This window comes from Centruroides vittatus, unplaced genomic scaffold, assembly GCF_030686945.1.
Source record: "Centruroides vittatus isolate TY-2023 unplaced genomic scaffold, ASM3068694v2 contig_630, whole genome shotgun sequence".
NCBI classification, from domain to species: domain Eukaryota; kingdom Metazoa; phylum Arthropoda; class Arachnida; order Scorpiones; family Buthidae; genus Centruroides; species Centruroides vittatus.
In genome coordinates this window covers 347,916-368,569 of record NW_027122387.1, presented here as the reverse complement: position 1 = coordinate 368,569, position 20,654 = coordinate 347,916, and the positions used below count along the sequence as shown (strand labels likewise).

Here is a 20,654-nt window from a genome sequence, read left to right as displayed (position 1 = left end):
GGGTGAGCTTTAGAAGTGGTTGGGTGTCCGGACCCCACAGTGTTTTTTCTAGGGTGTCGAAGAATATTCGTGCCTAATTTTGTGTTGAATTGATACATTGAACAGTGTAAAACCTATTACCTAACAAACATACAATTTTAAAAAATCATTTCAAGTGGAAAAATATTTAATAGAACCTAATAAATAAACTATATATTCTTCATAACTTGCAGCAATTTTATTTTGTTTATTAAAATATTTTAAAATCAGAGGAATACTTTAAAATCGAATGATCTACTTAATCAAATGCATTGCGAATGTCACGAGGCAAGATTTTTTGGTCCTTACACGGATCAATTAGTCAGTCTATCTCGTTTTGTTTAAAGATTTTTAAAATATACTTCTGATTTCAAGAGATTTTAATGAACAAAAACAACTATATTTAAACTTGCCAGTATAGTATATAATTAATTAATAATAATTGCATTTTGGCATTACATTACACTGTTAGGCAATCACACGTTAGTAATATACTGGCTCCCCATATCTTCCTATGACATCTCCATAGGGGCCAGATCCTCGGTTGAAGGTCAACTTGGTAAATACGGCTGTTTCCTATTTATACAAATCATTTTACAGCTGCAACCAGCTCGATAACATGGCCAGGAAAGTAGGATTGAAGGTTAACATTGACAAAACAAAACTATATAAATCAACAACACCGCTCCTTCTGATCAAATTTATGTTCCATATATTATGTATTTTACTGTATTTCAAATAATCTCAACAAACTAGAGAGTTCGCTCTCAAGTTTTTCTTTAAAACGAAGGGGAAGAGTATTATCGGAAGGAGAAGAAAAAGAAATTCTCAGACTAAGTTCTCCCCAGGAATCTGTAGGATAATTAACTGGGAGTAATCGACATCACAGAATTTCTGTTAAGTGGGATTCGAACCCCCAACCTATGACACAAGCAGCCTAGAACGTTACCATTGCTCCAGCAACCTCAGCGAGTCTTCTTTATTTTAAACACAGTATTTAACTACTATCGGGGCAATCCAGAGTTAACGGGGAGCCATACAGCAAATTAAATTTATATAAAATTTAAATTTAGTTCGTAAATATTTTTTCGAACTAAATGCTGGTGTTTATTTAGCGACTTATACAGGAATCTCTCTGGCAATTTGCTCCTTATGCCCCCCTCTGTGAGTATCTGACTATATGAAGGCATGCGGTGCAAACAGGTATATCCTCAAAGTTTGTCTTTTATCTTAAATAAAAGTGAATGCTTATTCCTTTATATACTGTATAGCAGGGGTGGCCAACAAGTCGATCACGATCGACCGGTCGATCGCCAAGCCAATTTTGGTCGATCGCTAGCGATGTCTTGACTTAATGTATTATATTTGTAACCGAACGCAACTGTATGCATGCAGTTATGACTCGACTCATAAGCAGTGAGTGCACTTCGTACTGAAACAGTGTATAAACATAGTATGTATTTCATACTTTCCCCTCCCCACTTAGACTATGCCTATGACAACAAGTCGATCGCGACACATTTTTACGATAAAAAGTAGATCTTATGTGCACAAAAGTTGGCCACCCCTGCTGTATAGAATATGCAATAAAAAATGGGAATCCTTGACTTCATTTTCGAGATAAAAGGTCTATTTAAATGCAAAAAAAAAAAGTTTTTGATATACAGAGGTATTAAAGTGACAATGTCCGTGCTCTTCGATGTGACTAAGCGGCTTAGGAGTCAAAAATAATGGAAAATAGGAGCGAAAAACGAACAAAACACAAGAAATCTTAGTTTAAAATATGCCAGAAGCGTTTCGAGAAATTATACGCAAGTACAGACATTTATACAGAACGTAAAAATGTTTCATATTGTTAGTCATACTATTAATAAATAACCTGGTGTGGCGCCATCTGTTACGAGATTTTATCATAAAAATTGTTTTATATTATTAATTGTTATAAAATCCGATTCCTTTCTAGATACGACGTATTAAAAATTAACGAAGGGGAGAAAGAAAAAGAAATTCTCAGGTTACGATATTTTCCCCCTGTATTTGTAGGAAATCAAACGGCGGGTACATCATAGAATTTCTTTTAGACACTCGAACCCACGACATAATGGTTAGCTTTACAAGAACGTTACCACTACACCATGAGCGCCCAAGAATAAAAGCTTTTATTCTCTTACTTAAGGTTAGCTTTTTGTTGTTATTGTGTGCATGTATATACGTTATATACTGTATACGTTCAGTATGCGTAAACTATTTTGTATTTTAACAAAGTATTTTTATTTTACAAATAGTACTGTGATATTTTTACATATAGGCGATTATTAAATGAATTAACAAGAAAAACATTTGTGTTTCTAGACAAAACAATCACGTTTCTTCTTGTAAATCTTCGTCTCCAGTCAACTGTTTCTGACATTCTTTCATAATTACCTTCGCTTTTTCCATTAAATCTTGGTCGTTACATAATTTTATAAGTTCGTCCAACTTCTTTATATCGTACACAACGATGAATTTCAAACACGATCTGATAGTTCCTGCAAAATGTAAAACTGTCAACTTTACTTTTAATCCATTTATTTTATTCACGAAAGGTAAAGTGGAAGCTACGAAAGGATGACACCCTCTATGCACTCTCAATATGAAAAGCCTCGTTAGAGGATTAAACATTTTGATAGTCATTCCGTAAATACAACTTCCGAGTCCATAATCTCCATGAAACCTTTGAAGAGACTCTTTAACGGCTTCCAAAATATTTCTCCCATTTATAGGGAGACAAGTTGTCTCAGAAATTTTATCTAAAGTTGATATTTCTGTTACAAAATAACGATTTTTGATACGAACCATCTTCACGTCATGCCTTACTCCACGTGTTTTTATCGATTCTCTCGGTTTAAGTGTTGCCAGAATTGTTAGATTATTACTATTGACTTCGCCAAAAAACCGCCAACATTAAAACAGAGCGCGGCCGGTAATTTTAATTAATAAATGTGTGTGATATAACTGTATAAAAACATAATTTTTTTTAATGTTAATGTTCTGTTTGAATTAAATTTCGTACTTGATACTTGAAGCAGTAATATACTTTTTTTTTTTTTTTAAACTCGTTCCGCCCCGTAGATATTAAAACTTTTTTTATTGTTTTAGCAAGCCTATTAGAATTTCTGACAGGCTCATGATGGAAATGAGGGACAGAGTCCGACATATCTAAAACGGATCACTTCCCGAACAAATTCTGTGATTTTTTTTAACCGGATAGGATTCGATCCCTGATGACGCAGAGCGGTAGGCTGCTACCTTAACCGTTCAGCCATCCGTCTATCGTGCATTAACGTACTATTATTTTTTTTTCTTGTTTCGTCCTGTGATTCCGTAAATAAATGATGTTTTCGGTGCCTTTTTTATTCCATTTGAAAATTTCGGTTGGCAACTTGCAACGGATATAAGCAAGTTTTCTCTGGCAACACTGTTCTGTTCTTGGCATCCATTAACGAAGTTGGATTGTTGAACGTGTTATAGAAATCCAAAATGGTGAGTTGCTTTATGTATTTTATATCGTTTCAATCTTACTTTATTCAGCGTTAAATCGATGTTAATTATATAAAATTCGTTAAGCGATTTAATATATTTTGTTATGTCGTATATATTGTAGAGTTTTAAGACCAAATTTTTTTCCAATATGAATGCTAATTCGAGGTAAATTGTGCTATCAAGAGGTCCACCGAGTGTAATTTTTATATCTGAGAGAATTTAATTTATTTATATAATGTACAGTACCACACCTCATTTTCAAAATTGTAAATGCGAAAGATAGTTGTGTAAAGTATACTGTTTCATGTTGTATTTATTATCTTTTTGGATTTGTTAAAAAACCAATACTATTGTTGTTTTAATTATTGTATACTATTAATAAATGGTGTAAGTATCCGTTTTTTAACAATTTTACATTAGTAAGATCTGCTGATGATGATACTAAATTGTAATCTGATGGTCTATTCAAACATTTAATTACACTACTATATTATGATTACTAAGTTGATACTGAATGAAACATTACCATTTTGTAATCAAAACACCATGCTTTTGTTAATTCTAAACTGAAGGATTTTGCCATTGGGCCATGATACAAGAATTGTGAGCATTACCATTTTGTTTAACTGAACAGCAATGGACTTGCACACCGTTGAGGATACTTTGCTCCTTAATCAAACAACAGTGATATTTGCATTTTTCACCGGATGCTCGCCCTCTGGTTTTTAAAAACAAAACTATTCTATCTGGGTTGTTTGATTAATTTCTTGTGTATTATCAGCAGTAAAGACGAATAACAATAGAAAAAGCAAAGCTTTCTGTTGCGTTCCAAATTGCAATTTCAAAGATTTACGGGAGCCTAATATAAGTTTTCATCTATTTCCACATGAAAAACAGATGATTATTCGGAAATCGGTCGGTTATATTTATGAGCTTCTTAGAATTGTGAAAGAGTGAATTAGACTTAAGAATTGGCAGTTTCTCGATTGTCCAACTTTACATGAACAAGTTATGCTGCCAATTTTAAAAGATATTTTCTTAAACTTAAAATGCCAGTTATTTTGTGTGGGACACAGGGTCGGATTTAAGCATTTCAAAGCTCTAAGCTGAATGTAAGTCCCTTACCAGCCCTTCACAATTTTAGAAGTCATTCATAAAAAGAAAAGAATTAAATTAGACCACCTCTCTGATTCAATACGGTTATTGGAAGAAAAAGATGTGAGGTTTCACTAGTCTTCTGTTTTATAACTGAATTTAATTAAATTTTTATACACATTCCTTTAAAAATCTTTTTTAAAATTGGTTTTATCATTTTTTTTAAAAAAAAGACTTTTTCTTTTCTTTTTGTACAAATGTTTGAGGCTTCTTAAAAGTTGAAGGCTAAGTAACAATTTACATAGCTTTTTACTTGTAAATCTAGCCCTGATAGGACAATGTCAAAGCTGATGTTTTTAACACAAAGGGCACAAATATGTATAGAACGATCTCGCTCACTTGCTTCGATACCACGTAATGACGTATCCTGCTAGCAATAATTGTTCTGCTACTATAAAATTTCTCGATAAACAGCTACAAGCAGCATATATCATTATATCGGGCAGTAATATATGATTAATTTTACATTACTAGTTACAAGCGACCCAGATAAAGTAGCCATTTTGTAAAAGTTCAGCGCTCTCTATAGTTCATGAAAATCGCGAATTACACTAGAGTAAAGTAAACAAACATACCACTGAATGTGTTACCAGTGTGTGTCTTCTAATAAACAGACCATTATGAACGTTTTCAAACTCTCAAGTTCTTCTTCAGGTAACTAATAACTCCTGAACAAATGCAATCAAATTAAATTCAATTGGAACACCAGTTATCAGTTACCTGAAGAACCCGAGAGTTTGAAAACGTTCGTAACGGTCTGTCTAATAGAAGATGCACAGCACACTGGTAACAGGCTCAATGGTATGTTTGTTTACTTTGCTACTGTTAACACCACCATTTACTGATATTATGTTGATACTGGCTTGTATTTTTGGATGTTGTATAGATTACTCCCTATGGAATTTCAGGACTTTGAGTATATATCTGAACTGAGGGGACCGAGACGAGTTCAATGGTACCCTACTTTTGGACCGGAGACGAAAAATAACAAAGTTATAGTATTTACGATTTTTTGCCTTTCACAATGCATTCTACACCATTTTAGAGTTTTTCACTAGGTGGTGCTTTCTGATTCTTTATACATACTGTCTCTATTAACACATTTACGGCGTCGGTAGATAAATGTTTAGGCAGCTGCTGGGCATTACAAGTCATGGGTGACTCATAGTCTATTTTAATACGGGGCGGCACGAGTCACCTGTGCTTTGTACTATTAAATTAATATATTTTATTGCACATAATAAAATAATATCAATATATCAAGTATGATGTTTGTAGAATAATGTTATCAAAACATATGCGCCACTCATGGAAAAAACAAGCAGTTATGTCTGTCACCCTAACTAAACATGTCCATACAAGTCACATGTGCCTCGTAATGCCGTGAACATGTTAAAAAAGTATTTCGTTATCATCATGTTCATTGATAATCAAACTTTAACAACTTACATCGCGATCGGGAGTCGCGTCACTCTCTTCGCTAAGCCTGTCGCGTGTTTAACAGCAGTCCGGCAAGCTGGCCATATATTCTAAAGAAAACTGCTCACATAAAAGGCCAAGAAAATGGAACACTGATCGTCTGCATTTGGAGTAAGTTCTTTTCGCACACCCCTGCACTCCTTGACCTCAGGGCCTAAGGCCCCTCGACTGCCGACACGCTCGCTACCACTCACAGTCAGCTAGTACTACGCATCACTTTCACAGCTTGTCCAAAAAACCTAACCTACCCCTCTGGGAGGTGACCGCCCTAGTTAAGCTAATAAAAAACCTTTTATTTCAGCTTAATCAATATTCAAGGCTGCAAGTTCACGCACAGTTGGATTAAATACATTACTATGGAAAACTCTAAAATGGCGTAGAATGCATTGTGAAAGGCAAGAAATCGTAACTATGATAACTGTTATTTTTAATATCCAGTCCAAAAGTAGGGTACCGTTGAACTCATTTCGGTCTCCTCAGTTCAGATATATACTCAGTCTTGAAATTCCACCAAGAGTAATCTCTACAAAAGCTGTATTTTTTACAAAAAAATACAAGCCATAACAAACATAAACTCTCCTTTATAATAACAGTTTATGTAACTTAGTCTCTGTAGTTCTAGTACAGTGAGGTTTATTAGTGCTAAAGACAGAAATTAAGATGGCTGCCACCATAAATTATACTTATATTACGTACTGTACCTCGAATGAAAATTGACATACAAAAATCTACTTTAAACTGGTTATCGGAAAAATTTGAAATGCAGTTTTTCACATAAACTTTAATTCAGACAAATATCTTCAGATTTATTAGTAATGGCGAATGCATGTTCTATTGTTGTTTATCATTAGGTAATTGCATTTTCTCGATTGGTTGCCTCCGATATTTTATAGTCTCTGTGACAATTCTGTGTCATTTCTGACTAAACATTTTTATTTTACAAAAATTATAATTATAATTAAAACATGCCAGGACAAAATTCATACTTTACAATATTAAATTCACAGAAGCAATCACAAAACATTTGCGTCTTCTTTTAACGTCCTTTTCACCCTCGGGAAATAACTGTCTTTACGGCGGAGTCGGCCTTCTTTTGTAGGCTGCTCTTCCGCCTCAATATGTAAAACACGGTTAAAAATATCCCCAAGGCTTTTGGCACAATCATTAAATTTAATTTACAAAAATTATAATTATAATTAAAACATGCCAGGACAAAATTCATACTTTACAATATTAAATTCACAGAAGCAATCACAAAACTTTTGCGTCTTCTTTAATTAAATTTAATGATTGTGCCAAAAGCCTTGGGGATATTTTTAACTGTGTTTTACATATTGAGGCGGAAGAGCAAGAAGCCTACAAAAGAAGGTCGACTCCGCCGTAAAGACAGTTATTTCCCGAGTGTGAAAAGGACGTTAAAAGAAGACGCAAAGGTTTTGTGATTGCTTCTGTGAATTTAATATTGTAAAACATTTTTATTTGTATAAACAATGTATACAAAGAGCCAAACAACAATGCTGAGTAGCTGAGGTATAGAAGTGTTTCCTGTGAAAGTGCTCTCCAGCAGCTTAAAAAAGTAGCTTTACTAGGAAACTTGCCTAATGATTCTCACCATCCTGGATTATGAAAGCCTATTTCTATTGATTAAAACAGCAATAACTCTCAAGAAGCAGCATAGATGTAGTAAATACAATATTCCCTCATACTAATTTAAGGTTGCTACAACTGATAGACCACATTCTAAACAATTTTTATTTCATTTGGGAGGACAGATTTTACCTTCAAATAAGGGCATCCCAATGAAATCATCTCTTCAGTGACATTACAGAGCTAGTTCTAAGATGGGTGGAGGATTCTTTTATTAAAGTAACAATATCAAATTCATCTCATGATATGTAGACAAATGCAACATGCTTACAATTTGAAAAGACTAGTACAAAGTAAATAAACTTGTTAACATAAAACTGGCAGTTTCAAGTTGTAGCATATCCCAGCATCAATTTCCCAGATATGACTATTTATATTGCTTATTTATTAAAGTACAGTAAAGCTAAGATTGAAGATTTATCTATTCATTGAGAGTTAAACAATACAATCTCTCACAAATTAGGCTGCATTAATACTACTGACAACAATGACCACAAATCCTAAATGATGATGATTGTATGTTTTTTTTTGTCATATTTGTTCCTCACCAAAACATTCATATTACTCATTATTTTTCAGCTTAGACCATGTACAATTTACATTAGGCTTAGTGTTATTCCATGGCTTTCTGTGCTGTTAGACCAGAATCATCTGTTTTAAAATTGGATATGCAGAGTAAAATGTTAATTTTTCAACATTAACGGCAGAATTTGCAGGCAGAGCATTAGCAAAATTGGTTCCATGCGGCTTATAGAATTGTGTTTATTCTCAAAATCTGTTTGATTAATTTTGAGTAAATTTTTCCATTTTCCATTAATTGCAGTTAGGAATCCAAAAATGTAATAAAAAGATGAGGGTCTGTGACTTTGCTTTCAACATATAAGGTTGTTTCATGTGACTTTGTCGTGTGATTTTCCATGGTTGCTAGCACAGCTCAATTCAAGCTCTGAATGAAATGATTGGGACCTTATCAGAGCTGTAGAACACATCCCAATCTCATTCAGAGCTTGAATTGAGTCATGTCAAACTCATCTAAACAATGGGCCATTGAATGCAACACACATTATGTAGTTCGGTGAATTGAACTCACCAATATATAATTGCTATAGTATTGCTTTTATTTAAACATTAATTTTAGTTAATGTACATATTTATAAAACTAAAATTAATTGCTTTTACCTAAACTTGCCAGTGCTTTCTTCCTACTAGTTTTCCAATATCTGGATTCAAAGACTGAGAACAAACAACCGTCATTATGGCAGATAGATGTATATCAGTTAATCTTGATCCATAAGCAGTTTTATTTAATTTCATGTATGAAAATAATTTGCTCACGTAAGTACATACAGTAACACCCTGCTTAACACTGATCCGATATAACGTGGTTTGCTCGAGGCCTTAAAAAAGCTCAAAATTTACACTGATTTAAATTATCGTGGCATTTTATTAATTTGTATTATAATATGATTATTTATGAACATGGACCAATCAGGAAAGGGGGGCAATTTGTCATAACACTGTACTTTCCTTAAATCTGTTTGTTTTGTGCAGTTTCGGAAAAAATATAACATTATGGATGCCGTACGCAATATCGACTTCGCTTGGCAAGAATTAACTGATAAATGCACAAACGAAGTGTGGAAGAAGTTATGGCTGAGGGTATCCAAGAATTCTCAGCGAGAAGAGCCTATCGCTGTATATTAGGTTGACCAAATTGTCAATCTAATCGATACAGCAGGACTAGGAGATGTAGACGTTCAGGATATTGAGAAATTACTACAGGTTTCTGGCGAGAGCCTTACCAAAGACGACCTTTAAGAACTAACAGAACAAGGAATTCACGTAGAACTGGAAAATAGAGATTCTGAAAATGAAGAACCCATAGACTTTCTCTACAGATTTCCTTAGTAAAAGTTTGGTAACAATGACCAAAATCATTGATCAAATTGTAGCGAATGATCCAGATTTTGAAAGGAGTGCAAAAGCAAGACGAGGTGTTTTGGATGCAATCTGCTACTGACATTTGATTTAAGGAAAGAAAAAAGTGACAAAGGAAACTACACAACTTTATTGCAAAAAAAAAAAAAAAAAAAACAAGAATTTCAGAAAAGTCAGGACCTTTGTCACAAGAAATGAACTTTATATTTCTGTGTGCATATGTTTCTGTGTTATTTAACATATATTATTATGAAAATTAATATAATAATAACTTAAAATTGAAGTAAAATTTGTTTATTTTTGGTCGTGTGTTTCCCTTTCCCTATTTCCCTGTTTCGTTTAGCACTTTGTCATCTTACAGTAAGACCCCTTGTTAAGCGGGGTCTTACTGTACTTCCAAAAAAGCATAAAATTTGTGCAGCAAACTTTTTAATTTTCGGGTATTTTTCACCTAAATAGGAATATATTTTGAGAGTTCCTACTTCTCAATATTTGTCTTTTAATTAAAACCAAATCATTCTAGAAATCAGCTAATTCCGATTGTATCAAAAGTCGGAGTTTTTTCAACATCAAAGGAAAAAGGTCCAATGAAAAAAGAAAAAAAAATTCTTTTAACTCTTTGAAATCATCAAAACATTTATCAAATCCTATTTTGATTTCTTCAATTTTATCAACAGATTGTGAAAATGAAAATCTGTTTTTTTACAAAACTTGCAATTGCATTGTATACATTCATTGTTTATTAATTGATCTTTGCCTTGCAGTGTAATATTAAGATTATTCAGATGGTCTGTAATCTGTTAAAAATGCTAGGTCTTTTACCCATAATTGATCTTTTATAACCAATATATTTTCATTGTTTTCATCTTTTATTTCAAGAAATAATATTACTTCCTCCAAAAGCAGATACAAGCTGTTCAGGACAGCCAACAAACTTCTGTGTAATAAGGAAGATCTTTGAATTCGGATTCTAAATCTTTAAGGAACGGAGTAAATTGGAGATGGTTAAGTGCTCTTGATCAAATAAAGTTGACTGTCTTTGTAACTGTTTTAAGTACTTTGTTCATTAATAATTTTAAACGGGACTTTAAATTTGACATACGTGGCATGATTTTGTTTTTTCAAATGTCCAGTCCATTGATTTGCAGTACAGTATATTCTACTCAAAATTTTCCAATATTGCAGTCGATGAATTTTCTCTGAGACAATAAATATTTTGAAAAATTCAGAAAATACGGGACTAAAATGTGAAAAATAATATTTAATATTTATTTTTAAAAAATAAATTTTTGTAGTATTAATATTTTAATTGTATTGTCAGATACTTAATTGAAAAATTTTTCTATTGTGATGACATTTATTAAGAATTATTTAAATTTTCTAATGGTATATGTAACAATATAAAATCAGTTTAATAAAAATACAATTAAATATTTCTAGTCACTGGTCATTCCAGACAAGTTTCAGCACATTTTGCGTGTGATGAATACAAATATTGATGGACGAAGAAAAGTTATGTTTGCACTAACTGCAATCAAGGTAAAGAATATTTTAATTAATATTCCTCTGTCCTTATTTTCTATTTGTTATATATTTTGTCTATAATACAAAGATCGTTTTCTCTGAATAAGGTTTTCCTCGATTGCTAAAGCCAAACACCAATAAGTCTTATTAATAGGCTAAGTCTTAGTAGACAAAATATATAATAAAGAATATTTTCTCTACGTGAAAATTAAATACCAAGATATTCATTTTTTTTTTTATCTCACTAGGGAGTTGGGCGTAGATTCTCCAATTTGGTCTGTAAAAAAGCCGACGTTGATCTGAACAAGAGAGCTGGTGAATTGACAGAGGAGGAGGTAAGAATAAACAATTCATCTAATATAATTATTTTAAAAAATTATTATGAAAAGAGGTATTGTAAAGAACGTCATTATATCATTTTGACTGTGAACCTTTCATTTTTATCTGTAAGTCATTCTTCTGCTGGCCACCAGAGGTTATTTTAAGAATGAGTTTATCACTTAAAATTGTTTTTCGAATCAACAGTTAGAGAGTGAAATTAATTCATTATTTAATTAAAACCTAATTAAGTATATTAGATTATTGTTTTGGCTCATGCAGTTCCTGGATGGTGTAGTTGGTTAAACTTACGTACAAGCCTGAACATATGCAAAATACTTGTATATAAGTTTATATTTCTCATGCAAGAACAGAATGTTAACTCTTAACTAATATATGTGCTTGTTCAATTTCAACAAGTTTACTTCCCTGGCTGTTTTGTATACATAACAAGGGAAAGTGTTGGAATTGTGTCAAATCTGCTTTTCTAATAAAGGTTTCTCTACTTGTTCCACATTCATAGATATGCATGCGAAAGTATTTTTGTGCATAGAAGCCGACGTCATAGAATTAAATCTAGTTTCCATTATTTAAAATTCCAAAAGTGTTATAGAACAAAGATGCATTCCCTTTTAAAACAAGGTTTTATGTTGACGTGAGGGAGACTTGTAAATTAAATCAAAAAAATTTTGTCAGAACCAATTCTTTGCTGGATAAGTGCTCTGGTTGTTATGGTTTGATATTCAACTACAGTAGCAAAACTTTTACAATATATTGACCTTATATATTGTATTAGTGTTTAACCTGTTAGCTTTTTAATTTCATACAGATTTTGTACATCTGAAACATTAAAAACTCTTTGTCTCAGATATGATGTAAAAATGTACTTTTAATGTATTTAGTTTTACTGAATTTTTATGTGATTGATTTCACGAATTTTACAATTGATAAAATTATTCTAGGTAGAAAAATTGGTAACAATCATGTCAAATCCTCGTCAGTACAAAATTCCAGACTGGTTTTTGAACAGACAGAAAGATGTGAAGGACGGAAAGTACAGCCAAGTTACATCTAACATTTTGGAAATTAAATTACGTGAAGATCTTGAAAGATTAAAGAAGATTAGAGCTCACCGTGGTCTCCGTCATTACTGGGGGTAAGAGAGTTATAACAATTCAAAATATAGCAGTTATTCGTCTAATGTGCAATAACTTTTTAGTTTTTAATTTAAATAACTAATAAAAAATTACTTATATAGTAGAATCTACTTGTATTTATGGATAGTTATCAATTCTAAAAATTACCATTTTCCAAAGTATATAATTTGAATGTTGTAAATTTATTTATTGGGATCAGAATTTGTGGTTAACGTTACCCTAGGTATTGAAGATGGCGGAGCTTCAGGTCGCCATTTATGAATGTGTAATTATCGAAAATAGTGACTGCGATGTATTAGTTACAAAATATCGATTTTATAATTTAGATTATTAAAAAAGTAAATAATATGAAACAATAATTTTACTTACATTATTGTGCATCGGTTTTTCGTTTCCGACGTTTGGTTTCTACCGGAGGAAACTCCAGATTACAAATTGACGTTCTTTTTTTCCTGTTACCTTTTTTTCTTTCTTATTATTTTTAGTTACTGGAGCAGCGGGCACAGACTCAGGTTCCTTCCATAAAGATACTCTTCTAGAACCAGGAAATATCTTACTTAAATGTTTCACAAAAATGTAAAACCTTTCACCAGGTTTTTTTGATGGCCAATTCGGGTATTTTTTTATACATAAAAGAATACATGTACGAGTCTGATAGATCTTCTGTGTAATGCTTAGGCAAATTTTTTTTGTTTTTCAAATATCCCCATAATTTTTCGATATTTTGAGTATGAGTGCCTGTTTTCGGGTTCACAAAATTTTCGGAATGATTAACTGTCCTGTGTTCAGTTTCTACTCCTTCCAAGTCGTCTATGTGGTTGTAACCTTTCCATTCATCAGTCAACATTACACTGCTAGAATTTACAAATTTATAAATAATCCAATTAAGAGTTATTTCAGATCTATCGTTTACTTGACATATAAAACAACTTTCTACATATTCCGCCTACTACCCATTTTGTACTTTTTAGTTTATGGGCTTTTTCGTATTTACGTTTACATATTACTGTTTCGTCTATTTCTACGGTTTTATTCGGACTTCCAATTTTAAATGATGTCGTATTATGCAAAGCAACTAGCATCACAAAACATATGTGGTTAGACCAGTCTGCAGCCTTGTTAGAAATACAGTAGAGGGTCGTTTATCCGAATCAGTTGGGACTGGGGTTGTTCGGATAACCGATTATGTACAAAAAATATATTAATCTGTCCGATGTTGAAATTTTTCTCCATTGCGTGTCGCTTTGTGTTGAATTTTTGTCGATTTTAAGTCTAACGAAAATTTTTATAATAATAATCGAGGCTATTGTATCGTTAAAAATTATTTCTTTATTTTGTACAAACAAAATAAATATATTGAAAAATATAAAAACATAAAAATTATACTTTAGAAGTAAATCTAGTATCAAAAAAGTTCGATTCAGCACGACACAGTCCGACTGGAAAGCGTTCGGATAAACGACTCTTTACTGTACCTGCAGCAATAGCTGAGGTAGTTGAAGAGCATTCCAGTCCCAGATAATGCCATATAAATGACAATATTTTAGTCGAAGAAGTTTTACCACATTTACCACGTTTCAGCAAAGGCTGAACTATTATTCCAGCATTTTTGATATCACATCACACATGAGTTTCTATCATTTCGATATACTAATTTGCAAGCCTTTGAACATTTCTTGCATACATCATCAGTATGCTGTAATCCTAAACGTACTGCGAATTTAAAGGCTTTGTCAATTCTGGGATCCAAACCTATTTCCAAATGCTCAGATTCTAGTAGTTGATAAAAATTATGGGAGGTGCATCTGGCCCAAAATTCTTCAGAATTAATATCAATATCATTCATTTTAAACAAATTAATATCTGCAAAATCCTACTAAATTAATGTTATAGTTATCAAATAATTAAATTAGAATTACAATATTTTAAATTAATATTAACTTAATCCAATAAATCTTTAACACAATTAATACGTTATATCAACGATATCACTTCACTAGTTACTTTGTTCTTATAAATTTTCATATTACAATGTAATATATCACAGCTCCCTCTATCAACAACGTCACTTGGAAATCTGATTCAAGATTACCGGAAGCGCTGCCATCTTCGATACCTAGGGTAACATTAACCAAATTTGTATGTGACTTATATTATTCTCAGGCATTTTTAGGCTTTCTTTTTTTTTGCATTATTAAGACATAGTTGATAATGTATAATCATTGCTGATTTCATCAGTGCTTTAAACATCATTTTAATTGTTATTTCTTGCATTACTGTGTTTTTCATTGAGACATTTTTTCACTGTGCTAGTTGCTGTTAGAGACAATATTGCAAAAAACAACAGGAAAAGAGTACTAGATGAATTACTATTAATTATTAAAACTATAATTAATTAATCTTAGTTATCCAATTGTTTTTTCGGGCTTGGGTTATGTTAGGTTTTTTAATGTCAATCAATAAAATCATAATTTATTTCTGTAAGAATGAACTTCAATCTACATACATGCTTGCCTTGTCAAACTGTTTTTCATCAGTTGTCAGATGCATTTTGGGATCATTCTCTCCCTTAGTATGGCATTGAATGTAAAATGTGCCATACTGAGATAGGAAGAAGGATCCCAAAATACATCTATGACAATTGATGAATTAGAAATGGTTTGACAAGGCAAGCATTTGTGTGGATTGATATAATTTCTAAAGGATGGAACAATGTAGTCCTACTTTGAAATTATGGTAAATTGCTGTCTGAAAACCAGAATTGCCATTAATTGTAACCTTTATATACATATCTTATCCTGTTTAAAAATACTTAAAAAATCAATGATCTTTACAGTCTTCGAGTCAGAGGTCAACATACCAAAACAACTGGAAGAAGAGGAAGAACAGTCGGTGTATCTAAGAAGAAGAATTAATGTCGATACACGGTTCATTGTAACAAAAAATAAAAAAAGTGATTGAATTCTATACTTATGGTATCTTTATTTTTATCAATATATCTTGTTGTTATAGTCAGTTATGGCATGAAACAAAGATTTATACCATTTTAATACATTTCAATTTTAAAAAGACGTTATATAATTAGTATAATATAATTATTAATCATAATTAGGTACCATTTTATTACTTTTCGTGTCAACACAGGATTTGACTTAAATCAGTAGTTTCTAATGTAGTGAATGTGTTCATTTATTAATGTATTGAAATCCTTCATTTATCTTTTAATTAATGAAAGTATCTTGACCTGGAAAAAATGTCAATTACCAATATTTACATTAAACAATGAATAGAATGAATGCATGCTATTATCAATAGTTAAATTACTAGAGAAATTTTTAAATAATATAAAGGGAAAGTGTTTCGAATTTTCTTTGGTTTCAAGATATAAAATTACTTAATTACATACTAGAACTTGTTTTGAATATAGTAAGTTTGCATCAATATCAAAATTTATTTGCTGGTAAGTTCACTTCACTGTGATCTATACAATGAAGTGACCTGAAAGCATAGAACACTTACATTGTTGATGTTCCTTCAGAATGTTGGGCTGCAGTTAATCTATTTAAAATATGCTTTCCACCTCAAATTAGTAGTGGCTTGTCCCTACATATCATACTTTCCCTTTAACAATAGAGTCGTACCGGTCATCTAACACCTTTTGGGGAAAGTTTTGAATTTAAATAATGTGACTTCCAGTTTTCGTGGGAAGTTCGTAAATAGTTAACTGGGGTTTTCTGCCCGTAAGGTTTCCATATCCAGTCTCGTCTTTCATCCAACTGCTTTCTCGAGATTAAGAAAAGACGATGGACGACAGTAGGAATTTATTGGTGCAAGCTACAGAAGTAAAATTTGTAGATTTGTGACGAACGAATAATTGGTGAAAGCGTAGGGTGTCACATTGCAGAATTGAGATGCAGGCAACAAAATAAAATTAACCTAGAATTAAAAAATGTAATTTTCGGATCTTGCTCAGAACCCATGAAAATTTAGTTACAGATGAATTTACACACTACTGTAATTCAAAATGTAAACATGGAACTGTTATAATCAAAAGCAGCATAACCAGTGGTGAGCTTCAAAGTACACTCGCACGAGCCCGTTGTTAAATTTATGTCATTTGCAAATCCATTGTACAAATTTTGTTTACTTATTTATTTTCTCCAAAATAGCGCATAATTTTTTAAAATAAAAAGTCAATTATGTATAGAGTTGAACCTGTCTGTCTTGAATCCCACGGAAACGAGAAAAAATTCGAGATAGATGTTTCTACATTTTTGTTGTTATTTGCATTTTAATCCTTTGTTACAGGTGTTATTTATCGAAGGGATATCAATTGTCTTGTGGCATTCCCTTTCGTATGTGAAATAAATGAACTTGAGATATAGAAATTTTGGGAGACTGTCTCTATCAAAATTATTTGAGATAATACGTGGAAAATATTAGATTGAGTCATAAATAAGTTCCGTTTTCTAAACTGAAATTTATTTGCCAATAAAATGTACAAAAATAGACTTTAATCTAACACATATTCACCATCATTATTAATGACTTCTTGCCATTTTTCGGGCAACTTGTCAATTCCCCTTGCATAAAATTCTGGTGGTTTTGAATAAAAAAAACTCCTGGATGAACTCCTGGACTTGGTCATCATTTTGGAAGCATTGCCCTTGTAAAGCATTCTGCAGTGCCCGAAAAAGATGGAAATCTGTTGGTGCCAGGTCCGGTGAATATGGTGGATGAGGCAAAACAGACCAGCCAAACTCCAAAATTTTTTCTTGTGTAATCTTCGCTGTGTGTGGCCTTGCATTGTCATGCAATATGGTGATCTTTTTTCTGTTAACAAGTGCAGGACGCTTTTCATAAAGTTTTAGCCGAAGTTGCTCTAACTGTTGTATGTATACATTTGCAGTAACAGTTTCATTGCGTGGCAACAACTCAAAATGGATAATTCCTCGACAATCCCACCATACACATAACAAAATTTTCCTTCCATGCACACTGGGTTTAGGGTCTGGTTGTGGCCGATAATTTTTGTCAACCCATTGTCTTTTTCGAATAACATTTTCGTATGTGATCCACTTTTCATCTCCCGTAACAATTTTAGCCAAAAAAGATTCCTTTTTTGCCAAGAAAGCAAGGTAGCAGCTATTAACCTTCTGTCTGCTTTATTCTGTTCACTGAGGTTATGTGGAACCCAAACTCCCAGCTGGCTTACTTTTCCTAGTTTTTGGAGGTGACGATTGATGGTTGATTGGGATGTGTGCAGTTTCTCTGCTAACTCCCTCGTCGTTTGCCGTGGATTCTGCTCAATCAGGACCTTTAAAACGTCGTCGTCAAAGTCTGAGGAGCGGCCTGGTCTTTCTTCATCTTTTAAGGAGAAATCACCAGAACGAAATTTTGTAAACCACTTTCGAACTGCTCTGTCTGAAATTACACCACTGCCGTAGACATTGCAAATCTTTTTTGTTGTTTCTGTAGCGTTATTGCCGAGTTTAAACTCCCACAACATGATATGGCGTACATGCACTTTCAAATGTTCCATTTTAAATGAATTCAAAAATAATTTTTTATTACATTATTGACACTTCAGTGTTAAACTTTACATTTATAGACTATTTGCTAATGGCCACTAATAAAACTCAGTTGAAGCGACACAACATCTGGCAAGTATTCCACAGTCATTTACACTTACTCGCTAACGGAACTTATTTATGACTCAACCCAATAGATTAAATTTAGGCTGAAAATGCAGAGGAAAAATATATTTCGAGATAAACATGTTTGATATAGACAGGTTCAACTTTATATGCATGGGCGCCCACGGAAAATTTTCCAGGGGACAGAGCGCGGAGACAATTCATTGATACACTTTTATTTAATTTTTTGGGAATTTTTATGATAGTCAAAGCTCCCCATGATCGAGGGTTGAGTATACATCTGAATCACTTTTACGATTTTTATTTATGAAACTTTTACTCAATCTCGAAGGGCAAATGCCCTGTTTGACCCTATCTGCACGCCCATGTATATACGAGGTAGGGGCCAATGTTTTCGCCTGTTTTAGATGTTATAGGTATAAAACAATGATGTCATTTATCAATATAGTCTTGTAGTTTAACACACCTGTTACATTTTGGAATTAGCATTTCAGTACCCTTCAAAAATAGCCAGGGGCGGACTGGCCTTAAAATTTCTGTGTGGAAAAAATCATTACTGGCCCAGCCCATAAATAAAAAAAATGACCTTTTTCTATTTATATTTAAATATATTCAAAATACAACATTGACAAAAATTGCAATAAGCACAAGTCTAGAACATTAATTTTTTATTTAGAAGTTTGCTTTGTTGAGCGATAATATTAACACTTTACAGCTCTATACGAAGTGTCCAGTGAAGTCGGGTTAAAATACCAAATAGTCTTTTCAATTAGGGTTGGCCCTCGGGTTGGTTTATTTTTGCGTCTTTAGTTAAAGGATGATAGAATCGTTTACGAATGTACTGTACTGTACATACGTATACTCCCTTGGACTTCACTTAGTCTTGAAAAGGGGTCGAGCGCGTATGGACAGTCTACGAAAGTATATGTGCATTTGTACACAATTCTATCATCCCTTAAAGACGCAAAAATTAACCAACCCAAGGACCAACTCTAGTTGCGTCGAATATATGTACGAAGCGGGCTCTTGGTATCTAGTGCGATTACAAACGACTAGATGTCAGTATTTAAAATTTTTATTTTATATAGCGTTATATTGTTTTGTAATATTATGTTCGACGCCGCAGGTTGCCCATCTACAATCAACGCCATTGTGGGTGAATGGCAAACTAAAAATTAGTTAGCCGAACCTAAAAAATAGATTATTTTTAATTAAATCGTTTGGAATATAGAGAAATTATTATTGAATAACATTTTTACTTATCTAAAATAAAGGGAATGATATAATTGGCCATTAAATCTGTTATGATTACAATCAACGTTTCGGTGGCAGGGTGAAAAACCAATAACTCGTGCTTCCAAAGATTCATAGGGGTGGTGAATAGTTTCTAGCAACGTAAACAAATGACCAATTTTGTCTGTTTTGATTATTTTTCTCCTAGGATGCTTTGTTTGGGCCGAGTCGGCCAATGTAGTGTTAGACTCGGGTCGGCTGGACTAATTTAACTTCGGCCTCTGGTAGGGCCGGGTAAAACGATAAAGGCCTACACATATATCTATATTACACCTAAAAATTGAAATTTATCTTACTTAACGAAAAAAAATAAATGAATTTTTTTTAAAAATAAAACCGAACAAAACGGTATATTATGTACATATTTAGAAAAACGGCCCAAATTGTATACGGCCCGTGTGGAATTTTCCACATTTTCCACATGGCCAGTCCGCCCCTGAAAATAGCCCACAGTTTTGTCTGCAAAATGCTCTTAAGTAAGCTGAAAAATTGTGACTAGTATTTTTCTCTTTTCTTGGCCTATTAGCTACGATCTGAGTGTAAAAACGTAACAATAACCCAAGTTTACATGATGAAAGCGAAAGCATATACAATATTACGTATGTTGCATATATTGCCAAAAAAGCTGTGGGAAATAGCCACTTCATAGTATAGCTATGGTTCTGTGTATAAAAAGAAAGATGCTAAGAAAAGTAACATCTTGTTACGGAAAAACGGCAGGATGGTCGAGTGGTCAAGGTGCAGCCTACCGCTCTGGGGGACCCGGGATCGAATTCGGATGGCTCGAAAAAGCCCCGGGAATTTTATGGGTGGATTATTCGATCGTATATATCGGCCTCGGTCTTTCGACACCCGGCCCCCCATTGCGGGCTTGGCCGAACCCATAATGGGCTTGCTAAAAGAGGCCCTCTTAGTGCCCACAGGGCGGAAAGCCCACGGAGAAAGG

The 20,654-nt window shown here is 33.0% G+C and overlaps 2 protein-coding genes across 2 annotated transcripts; one reads left to right on the top strand and one right to left on the bottom strand.

Moving 5' to 3' along the window:
* Window positions 1-2,379: 2,379 nt before the first annotated feature.
* Pop5 (POP5 ribonuclease P/MRP subunit) lies at window positions 2,380-2,856 on the bottom strand. Its single transcript, XM_067275607.1, has one exon. The coding sequence runs from the start codon at window positions 2,854-2,856 to the stop codon at window positions 2,380-2,382; it is 477 nt and encodes a 158-aa protein (XP_067131708.1).
* Window positions 2,857-3,430: 574 nt separating this feature from the next.
* Window positions 3,431-15,727, top strand: RpS18 (ribosomal protein S18). The gene is made up of 5 exons (XM_067275621.1): window positions 3,431-3,540; window positions 11,200-11,298; window positions 11,532-11,618; window positions 12,564-12,757; window positions 15,595-15,727. The coding sequence occupies exons 1-5, from the start codon at window positions 3,538-3,540 to the stop codon at window positions 15,671-15,673; spliced, it is 462 nt and encodes a 153-aa protein (XP_067131722.1). The 5' UTR covers window positions 3,431-3,537; the 3' UTR covers window positions 15,674-15,727.
* Window positions 15,728-20,654: the final 4,927 nt, after the last annotated feature.